The following is a 15437-nucleotide window of genomic DNA, read 5'->3' on the forward strand; positions in this document are numbered from 1 at the left end:
GCACGAGTAGAGACGAGAAGTAGAGCTGTTCTGTTGGCTCTGCTGGCCCACCATTTGTCGGGACCACATGCTAAGTACCTAGGTACTTACTCTGGTCTCTGCATGACAGCAAAGGGTCCTCTCGAATTTGACCAGGATCGAAGGTTGGCAGGGGCAGTTGGGAGCAACTGGAAAACATGAGGACTCGCCCTACTGCGGTTCTTTGACACAGGTTGTCAATGCCGGCATCAACTGCGCCGTCGCGCTTCAGATGGTGGTCCCAATGAAAGCCGCCAGTGCATAGACCATGCGCTCGCGTGCTCGAGTAAGGTAGGGAAGGGAACATGACCCGACAAGTCTGACCGCGGGCTGGCTGATCTTCTTGAACCGTTCGTTGGCTTCTTTGCCGCTCTCGGTTCTTGGTTCTCTCACTCCGCTGCTGAGCCTCGAGATGCTAACACAGGACGACTCGGTGCTCTGCAATACATAACTACCTACCTAGGTAGGTACTTTACCAAGGTACGTACTCCGTACATGCATATCTCTCAACTGCCCTTGCCCCACGCAGGTCCACCAGTTGTCGCCACCGCAAAGTCGCAGCTCCAGCATTAGTATTGCTTGTCTAAAGCATCCTGTGACGTAGAATTCGAATTGACAGGGTACATGATGTACTGCTGCCCGTCATTTGCCGCCCACATGCATCTTGGGACTCCAGACTGATGGAGCATTGCGACGGACCCGTAGACGCTGAAGCTGCTAAGGAGCTTGGGGGAGCTGGTCATCAGCTCTTGATGAGGAAGCTAGGGCAAGCTCCATCGAGAGCTCGGCAAACTGGGGTATTTATTCATGGCTTGATAACAATTCATTTGTTCTCTGCCATGCGCTCAGCAGCCATTGCCGAGGATGTTGAAGGCGGAAGACAGCGCAGCCAACGACCTGTAAGCTAACAGCGACTCGAGAATAATAAATAGGTAGGGATCAAAACTTATTCTTTTGATGGCTTTCGGCGGCTCCAAATGGACTAGGCGCGGAATTCGACGTCGGGACCCGCCACCATCAGCATGTCCGAGTCAGTCCGAGTGTACGGAGCACGGAACATTGAATAGATGGAAATCTAGACGTATTGTAGCGCTGATGAATAGCAGAACGGAGGGCTGTACAATGTGTCCGTAGACTCGGAGTAGACGTTTTGCGATTTGCTAGCATTGATGTTCAGGGCGCTTCAAGTGTTTGCGCCAGACGCCTCCTGGACGCCTTGACCATCCACAAGTTTCATCAGAGCGTCCTGTCCGTCTGGTCTTGTCTTCAGTTGCACTGGCGGGCTCTGGCCATGGGCAAAGGCAGCGAGAAGACGAGAGCTTGTGGCGGATTCTGGGCTGACCGGCCGGGTGAAGCTCCATCCCGCTGCCCACGCACCAGTCAACCCATTCGCCATTCAACCACCGCTTGGCTCTTATTCGGCGGACATTTTACTGGTCTTTTCCATATGGAGTTTGGTATCAAGGAGCTTCCTATTGGCCACACGAGCCCAACATCCACCCTCCCCAGCTGGATCTGGACCCTCCGTCTCCTTCCTTGACCCTGAGGAGGGCAACTGGCTGCATCGAAGACGCAGCTCGCCGTCGGTACTAGCTCCCCTTCATTACTCGAGCATAAGGGGCGGGGGGGTTGAGGGCCAAACGGAGGAGTGAGAGAAAACCTCGAGCCTCCAGCGCTTTGCCCACTAACTCGGAACTACACGACTTAATTGCGGCGCTACTTGTCAGAAGGTCAATTGGCGCGGGCTGGTCTTTGACGCTGGTCTTCGACACTGGTCTTGACGACGGGCCCAAGCTTCACGCTGAGACGCCAGGACGCTGGCCACTGGGACGCCGAGACGAGACCGCAGGGCCGGCCAGACCGCAGCTGTGCAGCAGGCCAAGCTACCAGACGGAGTACATACAAGGTCGACGGACGGCGGACGACAGTCGACATTCGCAGCTCGGCCACTAGCTTGGCCACCTCGATCCATGTCGAATGCTCCCACTTCGCACCTCGACCGGCCCTCGCAACTTCCACCTCCATCTTCTAAAGTTCGCCTGCGCCCGAAGCGATCAAATTTGCCTGCTCCCGCACAAACTCTCCCTCCTCCCCGCGGTTATGGGTTAACACCCATCTGAAGTAGATCGCCCACCACCACCCCAGGCAGGGACCGAGGGCCAGGGCAATTCCTTCATCGCCCATCGCCCGTCGACTTCATCAGCGTCCCCACCTGCTTGCTCTCAGCTGCTTCCTCCTCCCCTCACGAGCTCGTCTTGCTCTCAAGTTGCCCTTTATATTCTAAAGTTCCCTAACTCGCCCTTCTCACCGAAGCCACCCTCCCAGCTCAGCCTAGTATTGTTGCGGTTCATATACTTGCCTGGCACCGGCAGGAGCTTCCTCGAACCTTCTTGGCAGCCACAACCACAACCTGCAACCTGCAACCTGCAACTTACGGACCTGCGACCTGCCATCTTCACCTTCTACCTGGTCCTTGCTGATTTTCTACTATCATACCTACCGAACCTCGAGATTGTATTTGCCACCACTCGACACTCATCCGGGGGCCTGACTGCTGTCAACATTGAAGGGTTTAGACGCCAAGGTTCCTTCTGCACATATTGTCACTTTGCAAAACTGCATTTCGGCATTCCGAAGCTGCATCCATCTGGTCAGAGCCTCCGTGGGCTCAAGCTCTACATCATTGTCAACACCGCTCAACCGTCCAAGGAAATACTACTTGGTCCGCCAATTCATTTACTCTTTTGACTTTTGCCACCGACATACGTTCAATTTACTAGCTTCCGATATCCGCTTTATCTTGAGACATCCGATCCACGTTCCAGCTCCCACGCCCACTCTTACAAGCTGCACCTTCACAAGGGTCAAGGTTGGCCAACCAAAAGCTTACTGCGCGAGCCTAAAATCCTCGCAGTATTGAATTGTTTTCCCTTTCAGACCTTTTTCCCTCGTCTCCCACTTCAATACTTAATTTCTCTGTCGTTTCAAGCAGTTGCAGAGCTCTGATCACGCAGTTCATCGTCATCAGACTTGCCGGCTTGGCTCTGCATTGACGGAGACTCTCTCAATAAGCTGCCGCCTCTGTCGGCCACGTTGATTTTTTTTTAACAAGCCGCTATTGGTATCTGCAGTAGCTTTGACTCGAATCATCTATTCATAACCCTGCGATGCCAAAGCTTGGCATAGTTTCTATTTTGTCAATTGACAGACTTTAGAGCTCTAATTATTTGGCTTCTCGCACCAGCTTTTTGTTCCCCACGGCGAACCTGCTCCAGGCGCATGGTGGGGTCAATCAAGATGCCGCCTCGAACGTCGTTGACATCGTCCTTTTCAATCACTGACGCCAATAATGAGGTTATCTGCCCGCTTCGCAATCAAGATGGTTCAAGCTGTCGCAAGCGATGCATTGGCGTAAGTACTCACTCCCCGCTGCCCTGGCCCCATCCTGATCCCTCGTTGCAATCTATCCCGAGGGTGCCGTGAACCTCATTACAGACGCCAAGCAGCCATCGTTTTGAGGCACACTCCGTCCAACGTCTCATCCTCAGCTTCAAACGTGCCCCTTTCTGGGCTGTGTGTTTCTCCAGATTTGACATGTCTTGTCTTGGCTTAGGAGAAACGTTACCGCTCAATGCAGGAGCACATTCGCCGGGCTCACCCGGAGCATTACATTCCTAAGCTTCCTGCCACAGAAGAAAGCTTCCTGCTCATGATCAACTCTCCGCCCTCGGAACATCGAGCTGACCAAGCTCCTACTTCAACTCCGCAGAGTTTGTCTCTCCTGTCTTGCCTGATTTTACAAACGACGGACCGCAAGTTGCTAATACCCACCACCGCACAGGTGCCCATGACCGACGAAATTACTACCGCGATGGCTCTAGCAACCCCGGTACCCCTCGCCACAGTGATGAATATACGACGAGCGGCGGTGGCTCAATGCTTGGGGCTGCAAATGCCGCAGCAGCTCTAGCAGAACTGCATGGCGTTAAGTCGGAGAGAGATGTGGAAGTGGATGTAAGTCATTCTGTGCTCGCTTCCAAATCCCCCTGATCGATTGCTTGGCTCCACAAGGGCGAACTGACATTTTTGGCCACTATCGCCTGGTTGTACTAGGGCTACTATTCAGATTCCGATGGCCGCCGCATTCCTCGGACATCGATTGAACTGCCCCCGCTGCATTTGTCTAATAACGATGTTACGAGCGATCCGTATACGTCCAATGTAAATCGACAGCGAGAAATCCTTCCGTCGCTGCTTGCAAACTCGCCTCCAGGCCGATCTTCCACCCTCCCTCCTCTTCAGAGGCCATTAGGCCCCAATCGCCCACGAAAGCAATCAATAACGAAGCGTGGACGCGAGTCCAATCACAAAAAGAAGAGCTCGCGCGGATCTGCTGCTGATTGGATTCGGCGCTTCCAAAACGAAGATCGATTCAGACCTGCCAACGACCGCAAAGCCTTGTCGGCAGAGCCATCGGCGGACTTTGGTAAACGATGGGAGGATCTGATCGACGCTGCGGACCAAGCTGCATCTGCTGCCGGTGACTTGGACGAAGATCGCACTCCAGTAAGCCTGACAATTATAAATGCCTACAGGGACTGGCGAAGCCACTAACACTACCGAAGGTACCGCAGTCTCCAGTATCAATTCATCGAGCGTCCTTGCCACCATTCTCTCACCAATTTCAACCTGGGAGCTACCAAGCATCCCCATTGCAGCAAGCTCTGACACCGCCCTCGTATAATCAAGATAGTATCGATCCCTTTCCGTCCGTCGAGAGTGGCGAGAGCGGCGAGAATTTCCACATCGGATCCCGTGGTCTGAACGATTCATCGCCCACCTACTCGTCGCAGAACACGCAGATTTACTGTGCAGCTTGCCAAAATGCGTCGCTGCTTAAGAGCTCCTACGCCTGTACCGAATGCATTTGTGGCTTATGTTCAGCATGTGTTGAGGTGCTCATGGCAGAACTTGGAGCCCGGAGGAAGTGCCCACGCTGTGCTACCATCGGCGGCCGGTTCAAGCCTTTCCAGCTCGACATCAGATGAATGACTCTGTGACGGTTAAGACCTTTTATGATTCTGATTATTTTGTTGTTGTTTTACCCGCCCTCTCTATCTTGCGTGCGCCTTAAAATTGAGGATGAAGATGGAGCAAATGTCTGCACTGATGCCTCGGCGTATAATGGGGGATCATAACCACCATACAGGTTTTTCATCTAACATTGATTGTTCCTCTCGGGAGTCTATCATTCATTTCTTTTTATCCTGGGTTGCTTGGTTTCTTTTCGACACATTTGGCTTGTCACAATCACAAAGTTGTCCAGGGTTCATGGCACCTGCCGATACAACCGCCAGTGCCCCGCTTCAAAGGACTTCATTTTTTTTGCCCCGTAAGTTTCTGTTACAATGGATGTTGGCGTTTAGCAACGGGATAAAACGGACCGTTGGATATCGGATACCGGTTGGGTGGCTTTTTCGTTTGATATCTGACGATCTATGTTGGCTCATTGCAAAGTCATGGGTATGATTTTACTGTTAATGCTAAGACGATGCCCCGATCATTCATGCTAGGTTCTGTCGTACTTGAATACACTTTTTCTTGGTATAAACCACTTTTTGCACGTGGAAAACTGATTAAACGTGGGTTTTGATTACGTCGCCAACGTTTGTGTAGCAAATCCACCTGTACCGATACCAAACCCTGCCAACTCCTGTGCCGCTGCCGTGTGGAAAATACATGTATCCAAATTCAAATCGGACTGCAAACCATGACATGTTCATGGCCGCCTCCCAGCTTTCTCTTGTTTCTCTCTCTCCTGCTTCTGCTTGAGTAATATATCCCTCGCAGCGGCCCTCACATTCCGACTGCCCCCCAACTTTGGGCCCCGGAGCACGTCGGCTTGCTGCTGCTGCTGCTGCTGCTGCTGCTGCTTTGCCGTCAGTGCCGGGCGCCTCTTCAGCCGCCGCGCGGCCACCTCTTCTATGTACCGTTGGCGAAATTCATCTGCCATGCGGTCGTCGGCGGAACGACCATCGCCCCCGTTCACGGGGCTATTCTGTACAGGAACGTCGTATACATCCACTATATACATTTTTTTTTTCAATTGCAAGTCAGCACTCCTTGTTTTTTCCTCCCATATACTTTATGATGACCGTTGTAAGAGGCAAAGTTGGGGAAGGGGGTACAGAAAGAGGAACGTACGTTTATTTTCGTGCAAAAACGCCTCGACGAGCTGATCCCGCTTCATGTCGTCGCTCCCACGGCGGTTGCGCCCGCGCCTGGGCCGCGCAGGTTCCGAGTCCGGTGGGCGTTTCCGGGCGTCGCGGCGCGCGTCTGCCGGCACGTCCACCTCGAGGAGCTTACCGTGCTTGGTGGGCTGGTCGTGTGTGCGGTGGGCGTGCGCGCCGGCGGGCGGTCTCGCCGATGCTTCTTCCGGGGCCGCGGGCTGTGAGGGCCCGGGGGCGGCGTGGGCGGACAGGCGGGACTCTATGTATTCGTTCCTGAATGATTAGCTCTTGCCGTGGTTTTCCGGGCCTGCCCTGCCGTCGGGGCGCGCCTGGGATTCGCACGACATACATGTGCCTGTCGTTTAGGGTGGCAACGAGACCTGTTTGGTGGGTGAAGCGGTCTGGGATTCCCTTCGCGGGGGCCCTTTCTCGGTCTGTCGGTGCGGTGGGAGCGGGCGCGTCGTGTTGGTCGTCGGAGGTGAATCCCACGCCGCGGAGGCGGGCTCTGCGGGAGTTGCGGGCGCGCATTGCGGCTGTGACGGCGGATTCCGCGTCGCTTGCTTGCTGCTCTCGGCTTGTTTGTTCGGGCGGCCGGGTGTCTTTGGGGGTCGTTGGCGGCGGGGAGTCGTCGGCGCGTTGGCGGTAGGCTTTGCGCTTCTTGGAGGGCCGGAATCGTATGGCTGCGGCGGGGTCGTCCTGGGACGGCTCCATGGTGAGGAAGCTGTCGTGGGGGAATGGGCGCAGGGCTGATTGAGGATGATGATGAGTGTGGTCGCGGGTGATGATGGTTGGAAGATGGGTTGGTATTTGAGGTTGATCGGTTGGCGGGTCGTGCCGATATCGATAACGCTTGCGGAACGGGCGAGGGACGTCATTTGGCGGGACGCGAAACGGGGTGCAGGACATGCGCGCTCTTTCAGGTGTTGTGGCGAGAGAGCAAGTTTCGGCAGCAAAAGGGGGACGGTTCCGCTTGCCAGGCGGCTTATTTGTCGTGTTTTCGTCTGCGCAAGGCTCGTGGAAGCATCATTGCTCTCTGCATGGCTGATTCTCGGAGAGTCTAAGCGGCGACGGTGTCTACAAGGGACGGGGAGCCCAAGTGCTCGCCGTGTTGATGACCGCTGCTTTCATCAAAAGGACAATGGTAGTGGTGTCAAACACTGGTTGTAAAAAAAAAAAATGAAAAATGAAGAAAAAAAATAACAAACAAAATCTAAAACCTACGTGCTTGAAATTCGGCAGCTTATGGCGGCTCCACCAGTCACACACCATCATCGTCTCTCAAGCTGCGCCGGTGCAAGCTCGACTTGGAAAACCCCCCTCAACACTCGTCCACTTGCGACACATTATCGTCCATAACCAATATACAAATGGCAAAGCGGGTAAGCGGCAATTGCAAATATACACCCCACATGCTCAAAATAACCCCCAAATGCCGCAGGTTTTTTTCGTCGCACACGGCGGCGTCGTGCAAGGTACGTCGGACTCCTCACAGCCAAGTTGAGGGTGAAGGGTGGCTTCTTGCTGACAGTTTGGGCGACAAGGTGTCGGATTCAGGTAACTGCCCTTGGAGCGGTAGGGGAGAGAAGGGCGGGAAATCCATACCGGAGTAATGACACTCGAGTACAGGTATTTTGCGAGAAAGAGAGCCGAGGAGTATGGAATCACAGGCTGGTGCAGAAACACGGCAGATAACAAGGTTTGTCACCACCACCGCCGCGCCCCTTCTCCGCTTCCATCGTGAGCCTTGAGAAAATCATTACTAACAGAAACGTACAATCCAGGTAGAGGGAGAAGCACAAGGAGATGAAGACACTCTTTCCAAATTCCTGAAAGATGTCGATCAGGGACCGCGGCATGCCAAGGTTGTACAGCTCACACGGGAGGATCGCGATGTCATTGAAGGGGAGACGAGTTTCTCTATACGTCATTGATATTGGCAGTTGCCTGTGTGTATGTGTGTGTTTGGTATCATTTTTTTTTTAAATCCAAGGATCCCGATCCGCTTTGCATTAGCCATGCACCCATCTATAGTCAATAATTCAAAAAAATACAAAAATACGTCAACTTGAGCTTTCAGAAACCTCGGCCCCTTCTTCTAATGACGGGCTTCTTGACTGCGCCCTGCGTGACAATCTTCTTGGTGTCAGCTGGGGCCTTCTTTTTAGTTGCCTTCTCTTGCTCCGCTTGCTTGCGTTCTTCGTCTCTGCGCTTGTCCTCTGCCATTTTTGCCTCGATTTCCATCTTGCGATTGAACTCAGTCTCTGTAATGCGTTTGTTCCGGATCGAGTATCCCTTCTCCTTGACCGAGTAGAACACCCCACCGAGATCGGCGAGCCAGTGAGGATCCACCGCCGTGACGGTAGAGACGTAGACCTTCGACGTGAGGATGAGTTCGTGGTATACTACATAATCCGGCGGGTGGCCGGCGTATAGAGCGCTCGTCGGATGGAGCTGAACGGCCAAATTCGTCCGCAGATTGATGTACTCGCCCGAACCCTTGTATTTTGCCGCCTGGTGATAGTAGCCCGAACAGATGCATTTTCGGATAATGTCCCAGTCCATGCCGCAGCTGTTGATCTCCATTCCCTGAGCCTTGATAATGTCCACGATTTGCTCACGCACTTTTTTGGCGCGACGCAGTGATTTCGAGTGTAGGAAGTGTTTGATGCACCAGCCGTCTGAGAAGCCGTGAGCTCTCCAGGCTTGGTACACTTGGAGATACGTCAGGTGGTCTGATTCGTGCACCCAGAACTTCTCTCGCTGAGCATCTGCTTCGTCTTGGCGCTCCTTTGGTCTATAGAACACGTTGGGGACCGAGAGCATAGACACAATGGTAATCATTTCCTCGCTGCAGCCATACTGCTCGGCCGTAATCAGAAGCTTGGCCAAGGACGGATCCATGGGAAAGGCGCTCATCTTGCGCCCCAGTTCAGTGAGCTCTCCGAGATTGTCCAACGCACCCAGTGCCCAGAGATCGAACATGGACGTGGAAATGGTGTCCTGCGGTGGCGGGTCCATGAAGTCAAAGTCGAGCAGGTCCTTCACACCCAGGGACTTCAGCATTAGAACCGTATTTGAAAGATTTGTACGCTGGACTTCTGGAATCGTTTGTAGGTATAGCTCCTCCTTGAAAGCCTTTTCCGTGTAGAGACGAAAGGCTTTTCCAGGCCCCGTTCGGCCGGCACGGCCAGAACGTTGCGAAGCATTGGCTTGAGAGATTGGCGTGATCTGAAGCGTATCCATACCCATCTTGGGGTTGTACACCTTCATTTTCGAATAACCCGCATCAACTACGTATTTGATACCATCAACTGTTAAACTGGTTTCTGCAATATTTGTCGCCACAATGCATTTTCGTACCCCTGGCGGAGCTCGGTCAAAGATCTTTGCTTGCAGGTCTGCCGGCATTTGACTGTAAATAGGAAGAATGCTTAGTTTTGGCGCATCATTCAGAGCATCTAACCGCTTCTGTACCAGTTCGCAGGTGATTTCAATGTCTTCCTGTCCAGTCATAAACACCAGGATGTCACCCGGGTCCATTGAAACATGAATGGCCAACACTTGTTGGACTGCCTGGTCCACATAATCCTCAACTGGCGATCGATGAAACATGACATCAACTGGGAATGTTCGCCCAGGGATTGTGAACTCCGGCGCACCTCCAAAGAAATCCGAGAATCGTTTCGCATTCATCGTCGCCGAGGTCACAATGAGCTTGAGGTCCCGTCGCCGCTGAAGAATCTTCTTGAATAATCCGAGTAGGATATCAGTGTTCAATGCACGCTCGTGCGCTTCATCCATGATGATACACGAGTATCTATCCAAATCGGGCTCATTTAGAGATTCTCTGAGCAAGATGCCTTCAGTCAGATATTTAATGACAGTCTCCTTGCTTGTGTGATCTTCAAATCGAATGGCATAACCACAGGTTGTACCTAGCTCGACTTCCATTTCTTCGGCAACTCGTTTCGCTACACTCATGGCAGCAACACGTCGAGGCTGTGTACAACCGATCATGCCGGTCTGCCCGTATCCATCCTCGTACAAAAACTGTGTTAACTGTGTCGTTTTCCCCGAACCCGTCTCGCCAATAACAATGGTAACCTGATTTTCCCTGATGACCCTTAGAAGTTCTTCGCGAACTGCAAATGCCGGCAGATACTGTCGTTGTTCTTGAAGCGTTTTGCTCCTGCTAAAGTCGCTGGCACCTTTGGATTTGTTGATGTGCGCGCTGAACTTGTTGCCCTTGGATTCGCTCTTCTCGACGCCGTCTTCACCAGGTCCAGGTAAAGCACTGTCTTCGTCGTTGTCTTTGGCGCCCATGATATTGCCCAGTGTTGTTCCAGCGATCGAGGTCGCTTGTTGAGCCTGCTTCTGACGCTCACTCTGCTGACGGGCCTCTCTCACGACCTTGCTTCCTTTTCTGCTGAACACAGCCATGTCACTCTGATAGTCCCTGACGGCGGGAACCGGCTCAAGCTGTTTCGTGAAGATCGTCCGCCCATCAAGGAACGGTGGCCGTAGGTCGTGAACCAGCAAATGTACTCGGGTTGCCTCTTCGTCGTCAAAGTCTGATGCCATGTCTCTTCGCTGAGCGACACCTGAGACCAGCATTCTGTTCGTTTCCCATGCGTCATTTTCTCTGCGACGTTGTTCTTGTCTCGCGTCGTACCGACTCGCCATCTTCTCGGCCTTGGCAGACTCCTGTTGTTGGCTTTCCCAGGCGGAAATCTCGTAAGATGCGAAAGGGTTGTGTGTATCGTCACCGAAGGCGTGTCCTCCCAACTCATCGCCTCCGTACCAATCTCGATCCAGTGCTAGCATATCTTCTTCGTCCGGCCCTTGATTCTCAGACTCTCTTGTCGGGGTAGCAGCGTAGCTAGATTGAGCCCGGGGTGTTGAGCCACGCGACCCATCTTGAAACTTGTGTTGTGGTCGCGACGAGTCCAATCTTCTCCTCTTCGGGTTGTACCCATCGTAGTCTCTGTCCCCAGTCATCTCGTGGCCGTATGCTGCCTTGTGCAGCTAATCAATTGTGCGGTCGAGAAGCCAGTTCTGCGCGTGTCGCAAGTAGCTCTGAAGTCACAATCCCGTCGCGGAGTTTTCCCGATCCATGTCTGGCCACGCCAAAGAAGCTTGCTTATCGATAAACCCCACTACCAAAAATTTTGGACTCTGCCAGGCTGATTTTTTGTCCCAGGTCGGGTTGATTTCTGGGTGCACCGCTTGCAAGCCCGGACAATAAATCTGTCAGTTGGCCCAAGATGTCTATGATTACGGCCGCTCAATGGGTGCCTCGAGGCTTTGCGGCCCCGTTTCCCAAAAAGTACACTCTGGACGAAAGTGAGTTCGCGCGCATAGCTGAACTCGCCAAGCTCCAACTGGACGATGCCGAAGAGGACTTGAAGGAGGCGCAAGAGGAGGAGGGCTCTGACGGAGGAAGTAAAAATGCGGACAACGACGAGAGCATGGATGTGGAGGGCGAAAAAGCAACTATCGAGGCCAAGTTCGCCGCCCGATTCGAAAAAAGATCACATAAATCGGGATACTAACCTTGGCACAGATACGACGACGACGACCTGAAAGAGTATGATCTAGAGCATTATGACGACGATGAAGACGAAGCCGAAGCACATGCAGACGGAACGGGAATGGGCATGTTCGGAAGCCTCAAAGCATTGGCGTACCACGGCTCCAACAAAGACGACCCATACATTACTCTAAAAGATGACGATGACGATGACGAAGAGAAAGAAGACCTCCAAATTCTCGCCACCGATAACCTGATTCTCTCCGCCAAGGTGGAAGATGAGCTCGCGCACCTCGAAGTCTATGTATTTGAAGACGAAGGCGACAACCTCTACGTGCATCACGACATCATGTTGCCCGCCATCCCTCTTGCACTCGAGTGGCTCGACATGCCCGTCAGTAATTCTGGCGGCGAGAAGGGGGGGAAGGGGAACTACGTCGCAGTGGGAACCATGGACCCAGACATTGAGATTTGGGATCTCGACACCATCGACTGCATGTACCCGAACGCTATACTCGGACAGGGCGCCAGCGCAGATTCCGGCGAGAAGAAGAATAAGAAGAAGGGCAAGAAGTCCAAAAAGGCCAAGGCAAACGACGCCTACCACGTAGACGCGGTGCTTTCACTGGCTGCCAACAGACAACACCGCAATCTGCTGGCGTCCGCATCCGCCGACAAGACGGTCAAACTCTGGGACCTGAACACGACGCAATGTGCAAAGTCTTACTCTTACCACACGGACAAGGTGTGCTCTCTGGCATGGCACAGTACCGAGGCCACGGTTCTCCTGAGCGGTAGCTACGACCGCACCATCGTGGCCGCTGACATGCGAGCCCCCGACGCAAAGGCGCCGCGCTGGGGTGTAGAAAGCGACGTCGAGAACGTGCGCTGGGATCCCCACGACTCAAATTACTTCTTCGTCTCCACGGAAAGCGGCTGCATACACTACCACGATGTTCGAAATGCGCCTTCCGACCCAACAGCCACCAAATCCGTCTGGACGCTCCAAGCCCACGATGAGTCCGTTTCCTCCTTTGATATCAACAGCGTCATCCCGGGCTTCATGGCCACTGGGTCCACCGACAGAACCGTCAAGCTGTGGAGCATTCAACCCACCGGTCCCTCGATGGTTGTCTCTCGCAACCTGGATGTCGGCAAAGTCTTTGCCACGACGTTTGGACCAGATGCCGAAGTCGGCTTCCGCCTGGCCGTGGCAGGCAGCAATGGAAACATGCAAGTCTGGGACACCAGCACCAATGCTGCGGTTCGCAAGGTCTTTGCGCAAAAGGTTCCAGCTCAAAAGGACGACGTCGCTGAGGACCGTCTAATTGGTGTCGAGGAGGAAGAGAGCAGCTCGTCCGAGGAAGACGGCGAGGACGAGGACGAGGGCGAGGGCGAGGGACAAGAGGATGGAGAGTCCATGGATGAGGATTAAAGTGGAATGAAGTCGCCAGGAGGTTGACAATATTTTTTTTTAGTCTGACAGAACGACCGTGGTACGCCCTTATGAACCAGATGAGTCGTGTTTTGCGACTGGCAATATCCTACATAGTTGATGCCATATTTTGCTTATAGATCAGCGAGATACAAAAAAGTGGCAAAATGGCGTTCAAAAGTGCAATCGATTTCATACGCTTTGAGACCAAAACCACGGTATCTTTTTTTTTTTTTTTTTGCCAGGTATCAGAGCGAGAGAGGCAGTACGCCGTAAGAGACATAAACATTAGCACCAGGGTGAGGATCAATTATCAGGTACTGCCAAGACGTGTCAAACCGGCCAGCGTCCTAACGCATTTAATGGAGTACCGTCAGTCTCTTCTTCACTAGGCACAGGCCCTCAGCAAAGTGGAACTCGTCTGTGGTTGTCGGAATACCTTACCCAAGTTTTGAATGAGCAGGGTTTGCGACCAGTCTCCAGATGCCATTGACATGGGACTGAGTGTCTGTTTACAGGGTGGGCCCAATCCTCGTGGTGCTCCTAATAAACTTGATACTGCATATAGAGGAGTAGAATAAATCAAAAATAGTTACGAAGAAAAAAAAAGCATCGTTGTTCTCGGCCCAGGAATAAAATGCACCCGCACACGCGACATGTAACCATGCTGCAAAAGATACGGGCACATGCATGCTCGGCAAATTAACCCAATCTTACTGGTAGCTGCACAACATACGTACGTATTGCAGATACATGACGCTCGAGTCGTTACAAGCACCACCAGAGCGTCACATTGGACAGTTGGAAATAAAATATTCAAAACTTACGCCCATCAAACCAGTTAGAAACGTCGTTACCATTTTCTGCTGATCCATCAGCTGAGCTCTCGTCTGAGGCGTGCAGGTTGTGCGGCACCTCCCGGGGATGGGGGCAGAACATGAAACCTGTGACGAGATGAAACGCGGCTGGTGGATCGCTCGTGGATGGGCTTGTAGGGACGAAACGCGCGACGAACTAACCGCATAGCCCACGGTAGAAGAAGGAAGGGAGAGTTGAATAAAGATGAAGACAAAAGGGGCCTTTGTCTTTTGTGTCTCCCTCTCGACGTACATACTGAGTATGGTGAGACGTTTTTTTCCCTCTTTTTCGACACTATTTTAGACTGTGGCTTGTTTATGTTGCTGCGGCGTGCAAAAATCTCCTAGTGCCCGACGGAAATAAACTATGCGTCAGTTTGGGACAATTGAACTTGCATAATGTAGAAAAACGTGGAAAACTGGGTGCACAGTGTTGAGATGGGGACAAGGAAGGCTGTAGGGCACGAGATTGGCATCGGCAAGTGTGGGCTCAACACAAGTATCCGTGGTTGCAATAATATTAGGGAGGACGCATCTTGATGAATAGCCTCGACAATCGCTTCCGCCAGGGCAGCAGGCGAGGCGGGCGGGCAATAGGGAGGGCTCTTGACACAGGAGTAGCAATATGAGATGGCAGGTCAATTAATAGCCCCAGCTCGGTTTGTGTGTGACAATCCTCAGGAGTATTGGCAATAAAAAAGGGGGGCTAAAAATAAACTGAAAGAAATATCAGGATGGGCCAGAAGTTGACGCACGAGGACTTGTAAAAGGGAGCATTTGAAGGCAAAGCGCGGAGGCATTACAGGTAGACAAACCAGACCAGACATGTGCAAGATGGGCGGGCGCAAGCCGACGGAAGCGCCCAGGGAGTGGCGCATTGTCATTGGCGGATGGCAGAGCAAACGAGCAACGCTTGTGCAGGCACCGCGCGCCACCCAAGACTCTGAAACGGATCAGACCACCAGCGATCGGCATGCCGAACCAATGGCTGGCCAGGAGGGTGCCGTGAGTGGAAGAATTTAACCAGACATTTGAAGGGTTGCAGTGTTCGCGGCGTCCTGAAGTCGACAGCACCCCATGCTCGCCCTGCTCAGGCACGGAGAAGAAGAACATTGCAGATACTCCTCACGCAGACGAACCTGGCCACCGAGGTTGACTTACTCTGACACACGGCCTTGTCGATATCAAAGACTGCGCATCGTAGCGTCGTGGCTCGGAGAACATTGAAGCTCATTCTGTGCAAAGCGCGCCAAGGGATGCGGAAAGTCCGGAGTACGTGGCCTGCTGTCTTGTTTGTACCGAGTATCGTGCAAGTTGCTATTAGTGTCGACATCCATTTTTTTGTTGTACGGCGCATGCCCTTGTGC

General features: G+C 52.9%; 5 protein-coding genes across 5 annotated transcripts; 3 read left to right on the top strand and 2 right to left on the bottom strand.

Annotated features, from left to right (window-relative positions):
- Window positions 1-1990: 1990 nt before the first annotated feature.
- Window positions 1991-5755, top strand: J3458_003010 (uncharacterized protein). The gene is made up of 6 exons (XM_007811904.2): window positions 1991-3429; window positions 3632-3788; window positions 3860-4032; window positions 4132-4584; window positions 4644-5410; window positions 5592-5755. The coding sequence occupies exons 1-5, from the start codon at window positions 3298-3300 to the stop codon at window positions 5064-5066; spliced, it is 1338 nt and encodes a 445-aa protein (XP_007810095.2). The 5' UTR covers window positions 1991-3297; the 3' UTR covers window positions 5067-5410; window positions 5592-5755.
- J3458_003011 (uncharacterized protein) lies at window positions 5575-7393 on the bottom strand. The gene is made up of 3 exons (XM_066117524.1): window positions 6598-7393; window positions 6223-6521; window positions 5575-6102 (listed from the first exon to the last, which is right to left on the bottom strand). The coding sequence occupies exons 1-3, from the start codon at window positions 7152-7154 to the stop codon at window positions 5798-5800; spliced, it is 1161 nt and encodes a 386-aa protein (XP_065977310.1). The 5' UTR covers window positions 7155-7393; the 3' UTR covers window positions 5575-5797.
- Window positions 7394-7857: 464 nt separating this feature from the next.
- J3458_003012 (uncharacterized protein) lies at window positions 7858-8179 on the top strand (the record flags this gene model as incomplete). The annotated part of the gene is made up of 2 exons (XM_066117525.1): window positions 7858-7944; window positions 8030-8179. 2 exons carry the CDS (start codon window positions 7858-7860, stop codon window positions 8177-8179), a joined length of 237 nt encoding a protein of 78 aa, XP_065977311.1.
- Window positions 8180-8321: 142 nt separating this feature from the next.
- J3458_003013 (uncharacterized protein) lies at window positions 8322-11307 on the bottom strand (the record flags this gene model as incomplete). Its single annotated transcript, XM_007811906.2, has 1 exon — window positions 8322-11307. Exon 1 carries the CDS (start codon window positions 11244-11246, stop codon window positions 8322-8324), a length of 2925 nt encoding a protein of 974 aa, XP_007810097.2. The 5' UTR covers window positions 11247-11307.
- A 149-nt stretch (window positions 11308-11456) lies between these two features.
- PWP1_1 (rRNA-processing protein) lies at window positions 11457-13770 on the top strand. Its single transcript, XM_007811907.2, has 2 exons — window positions 11457-11754; window positions 11812-13770. The coding sequence occupies exons 1-2, from the start codon at window positions 11513-11515 to the stop codon at window positions 13211-13213; spliced, it is 1644 nt and encodes a 547-aa protein (XP_007810098.1). The 5' UTR covers window positions 11457-11512; the 3' UTR covers window positions 13214-13770.
- Window positions 13771-15437: the final 1667 nt, after the last annotated feature.

This window comes from Metarhizium acridum, assembly GCF_019434415.1.
Source record: "Metarhizium acridum strain ARSEF 324 chromosome Unknown scaffold_13, whole genome shotgun sequence".
Lineage (NCBI taxonomy): Eukaryota > Fungi > Ascomycota > Sordariomycetes > Hypocreales > Clavicipitaceae > Metarhizium > Metarhizium acridum.